Raw genomic sequence first — 4,729 nt, 5'->3', positions numbered from 1 at the left:
CAATAATCAACTACGGAGGTCATCTAGGTTTCACTTTGATGATTATGTATCCTCCTTGACTAAAGTTGAAATGGATATTAGAAAGTTTACTGATCCTACCTCTTCTAATTAAGTCATTAGCATCAATCAATTTTCTAAATGGAATAAAAATTGTTATTAGCAAATTTGATTTTATGTGTCAAAATAACGTTTGGGATTTGGTTGAATTACCTAAATCCAAATGCAAACGTTAAGACACTAAAATCAATATTGATTGTTAATGGTTGTGCTCAGAAGAGAATTATTTATCAAAGAATCATCTTACCTTTCTTACAAAATGTTTCTTTGAGGATCATTTTTGTTCTAGTGGCTTATAATCATTTAGAGCTACATTATATGAACATTAAAACAACTTTCTTTAAACAAAGACTTACGTGTTCATAAAACAACCTGAAAGTTCTAAACTGAAGGTCAAGAACACTTACTTTGTAAGTCAATTAATTCCATGCATGGGTTTAAGGCAAACATCAAAATGTGATGAAATCTTAATGCATTCTTTTCATCAAGAATTAAGTGGATTTATGTGCCTACCTCAAGATGAGTGGGAGCAACTAATGTAAACTTATCCTTATATAGATAACACTTTTTGGATAAGTATATGTTACACAAGTCAAATAATTTCTCACACATTTTTTTGATATAATGAATCTCGGAGATACCACTTACGTGAGAGATAACAAAATATACCGAGATAGACCCAACAGGACATTAGTTTCGTCCCATAAGCTTTACTCTAAAGCGGGCTCTTACATGTGTAACAAACAATATAGCTCTCCTTTAGAGGATAAAATGATAAATGAGATTATTTCCTTATGCTCCATTAATTAGAAGCCTTACGAAGGTTCAAGTTTATACTCGTTTAGATATTGCTCACATTGATAAACATTAGACCACTATAGATTATCGTGAAGCATCTTACAATATCTTTACGAAATGAGAAAGACTATAAGAAAAGGTTGATTATTCTTACCTTGATTTTGTAATATTCAAAAGAAACTAAAAGTCAATTTGGGGTAATCCTTATGTCTGCAGACAAATTTGTCTCATGGAGGAGTCATAAGAAACTGATAAAACAAAATATGTTATATTGATATAATATGTTGTTAATTAACAACGTAGTTGTCAATAAATGTTGTTGAAGATTTATTAGTGGACTCATAAACTTGTTAACTCCATATAAATACTATATTGAAGACTTACTGTGAAAAGTCAGCTACCTTATTTCCTCGAGCAGTAACAGTTTGAGAGGTGCTGCATTAAACTTCGATACAAAATTATTGTTCGTTTATGAACAAGAAGAGGAACCTAAATACTTGTATCGAATACATTTACATTCATGATATGCTTGCGAATCCGATAACTAAGGTCTACACCCAAAGTCTTTTTAAGAGCTCATAACAAAGACGGGTTTTACTAAAGGCCTTACATAAAAGCATATCGTACATATGAATGATTAGTTATTATTTTTTCTCAATTATACAATTTGTTTTGTCTATAAATACGTATGTGCACCTAATGACGTATAGATAAGAATTATACAAATTAATTTTAAAGGGCTTACCTCAGTCATTTTGGTCTTAAATTTACGTATGTTTTGATTTGAGGTTGTAACATGATTAATGGGGGTCTTGAGTTGAAAATAACTCAATAACTGTATTTTTCTGTTGCAATTTCAATTTGAAACATTGATTAATGTTTTAACTTGGCCAAACTAACTTATACTTATCACAAATGATCACTCGGCCAAGTGGGATAATGTTAGAAATAACCCGTTGATGTGGCCTCACGGATCATTTGGTAACATTACCAATATGACATAACTAGTCCCTGACAATTACTTGATGGTAGTAATTGTAAATATTGATTAGTTCAAGGGGCAATTATGATTTCCCTTTAGGTACCATTAATAGAGAATACATAGAGTTTTTATAACGGATCACTATTCATGATCATTAATCATTGATCTTTATATATTGAAAGTGGTGATCAAAAACTCGATAAGAACACCAATACTAGAATACTAAAAAAAATTCTCTCTAAGGTGATCCATCAATCCAAGGTACCATAACGGGAATCATGGCCTTATTTTCGTCTTCAAAGATGACCACTCCCACAAGTAAGTGTCTCTAACTTGGTATCTATATTTACATCATGATTGAATAAACCTGATTAGGGTTCTATGTTTTTAACCCATGTTTAAAGATATAATCAACACATCAATCTCTGCAGTTAATCGATTCAATCCCTTGGTAACGAAATCCTTTCACTTCCGTTCTAATCATATATTCTTCTCCAATCAATTCACGAATTAGGTACGATATCTTCAATCTTTGTAACTCTGTGATGTTTCTAATGTTTCAAGATTGTTGAATCCGCCACCATGTTTTTCGATCTTTAATGAAGGCAAGTTTTTCTCGGATGATTCGCGTGTTTCATATTTGTATAATCTAGAATTAACATTCCTTTCATCACGGTGATTGTTATTTGCTTGAATACACACCCAACTGGATACTTGAATTTGTTTATTTGTATGTGTTTGTAGAATTTAAATGTGTTTAGATCGATGGGAATGCCATGGGGGCTGAGGGATTTGTAAATCTTGTGATTAGGAAAGTGCATACATGTTGTTCGATGAAATGCCTGACGAAGATTTTCAATTTATCTGTTAGTCTCTTGCATATATGAGAGTTTCTCAGCTTAGTTTATTTTTTTATATATCTGGTTGTGATATTTTGTTTTGTTTAAATATATAGATATATAACTGTTTGTTTGCTTTTTTTTTTGTATATTGTATACTTAAGTTTTACACAAGGTCTTTATATTAATCCATCCAGCACTAGCACCGGAGGTCTTTGGCGAAAGTTTCGATCCAAATAGTTGTCTAATTCATTGTTGTGGTGTGTTCTTAATTCAGATTTGGTGGCCACAGTGATCGGAATTGATGGTGGTAGTGGTCGCCTGTAAAATTGGATATGATGCTATAAACCACTAGCCCCGGATCTGGTCAGCCACCATATAACTGCCACTTCTTTGTCAATCAATCGGCTTCAACCCTAATCACTTCTTCAATCGGCTTCAAGGTTTCTTTCTCTATCAATTTCTCACTCGGTACCATCGATTTCAAGGTATTACTATTTGGTTTATCAGTGATTTGTTGCATACGGTGAAATTTTACCCGAGTAGCATATTCTTCATATCCAATATTAGTTGGTTTTTTTTATATTTATTATGTGAAAGATTTAAAGAAACTAATATTTTTCCTCTGTTTATATAGTATTGCAGCCATGGATGTTGGTTCTAAGAAACTCTGGTGAAAGTTGAGGTTTGTGCTCAAATCTCATAATTTTTGTGAATTTTTGTGATGGTTGTGGTTTGAGACGAAGAGGGGTTTGTTATGATTTAGGGTGATGAAGACATTCTCATATGGTTCTGATGTGGCTTTGTTAGTCGTTGATGATGGTGGTTGTTATGGTGGATGCCGGCAGCGAGACGGCGGTCAAGCGGCTATGGTTCTGATCCACTTCCGACACGTTTCTGGTAAGCTTTTTTCTATTGCATGTTCTATTTGGTTAAGTTGGTTGTAATTCTTGAAAGTTTGTTGATGGTGGTTTTGGTGAAGATTTAGGGCTTGGGTCGTCTTCTCCAACTAGAATCGGCATTTGTAGATCGCTGGTAATTCTTGCAAACCTGGGTCTTATGAGGCGGTATAAGTTCTTTTCTCAGGGTTTCATTAATTTGTTGGTTTTAATTTCTATATTTTGTTTGATTTCTTTTGATATTCACCATAAAGCATTTAGGTTTTCTTTGTTTTGTTTATTTCAATAACTTGTTAAGTGATTGGAACACGTTTTTGTCTGCATTGAAATTCTTACACTTTTACAAATTTGGCAGACGATGGTGCTTTCAGATGGTGCTTTTAGATTGGGCAGACGATGGCGCTACAGTGATTGGTGAAATGTAAGGGATTTTGTTTGTAAATATGTGGATATATGATATGATTTATATGACTACATATTGTTTATAAATTTCTCATTTCGATTTATATAAATGTTTTCATTGTAATAAGCTTTTTTTTTCTTTCTTTCATTTATTATGGTTACAATTTTTTTGAATTTCTTTATGCATATTCAGGGAATGTTGGTGGTATTGTCAACCTAAAGGGATAAATGAAAGGTAGTTACAAAACGATACTGTGTCGGCAGGTAGACCAACCAAGAATGATATTGTACGAGTTATGCGATTTGTTTGGAATGTACATGATAGATGTAACAAGTTATGGACCAAATCATGTTGCTCTTGATGGTATAACTATCTTTAAAATTTGATTGATGCAAAGTAGAGGTGGCTAAATGGGCGTGCTGGTGATAGGTCAAAACGAGTTCCAGTAACAAAGACCAATCTTTGTATGCGTTGGTCGGGTTGGCCAGAATCACTTATGAGTTCCTTTTCAATAACTGGTTGAACATGATCTAACTTTTTTTATATAAAATGATTTAGAAGCAACTTTTGATCCATTTAATTAGTCAAACCTGTCACCTTTAATAAGAAGTCATTGTTTCCAGGCTGGATTCGTGGAAACGTCCTCTTGTGTAGCGTCCTAAATTGCTGGAATACGTTGTTTCTTCAAAGGTCTGACTAAAACTAACAGAGTTCTGGATTCCTCTCTGTGTTGGTGCATACGTCTGTCGAC

The 4,729-nt window shown here is 33.3% G+C and overlaps 1 protein-coding gene across 5 annotated transcripts; it reads left to right on the top strand.

The window, feature by feature from the left end:
• Positions 1 to 2,250: 2,250 nt before the first annotated feature.
• Positions 2,251 to 4,394, top strand: LOC110882818. 5 transcript variants are annotated; one of them, XR_004870654.1, is made up of 6 exons: positions 2,251 to 2,288; positions 2,402 to 3,164; positions 3,314 to 3,361; positions 3,443 to 3,576; positions 3,659 to 3,743; positions 3,931 to 4,127. XR_004870654.1 is itself a non-coding variant. In XM_035979114.1 (6 exons), the coding sequence occupies exons 3-6, from the start codon at positions 3,447 to 3,449 to the stop codon at positions 4,214 to 4,216; spliced, it is 321 nt and encodes a 106-aa protein (XP_035835007.1). In that variant the 5' UTR covers positions 2,257 to 3,164; positions 3,314 to 3,361; positions 3,443 to 3,446; the 3' UTR covers positions 4,217 to 4,394. The 5 variants fall into 5 exon arrangements, 3 of the variants coding, with proteins under 3 accessions (XP_035835007.1, XP_035835006.1, XP_035835008.1); XR_002560234.2 differs by having other exon boundaries at positions 2,257 to 2,703; positions 2,874 to 3,164; positions 3,931 to 4,069; XM_035979114.1 differs by adding an exon at positions 4,171 to 4,394 and having other exon boundaries at positions 2,257 to 3,164; positions 3,665 to 3,743; positions 3,931 to 3,996.
• Positions 4,395 to 4,729: the final 335 nt, after the last annotated feature.

The sequence above is a fragment of the Helianthus annuus genome, chromosome 10, assembly GCF_002127325.2.
Source record: "Helianthus annuus cultivar XRQ/B chromosome 10, HanXRQr2.0-SUNRISE, whole genome shotgun sequence".
Taxonomy (NCBI): domain Eukaryota; kingdom Viridiplantae; phylum Streptophyta; class Magnoliopsida; order Asterales; family Asteraceae; genus Helianthus; species Helianthus annuus.
The sequence above is the reverse complement of the archived record's forward strand: the minus strand, read 5'-3'. Positions and strand labels throughout refer to the sequence as shown.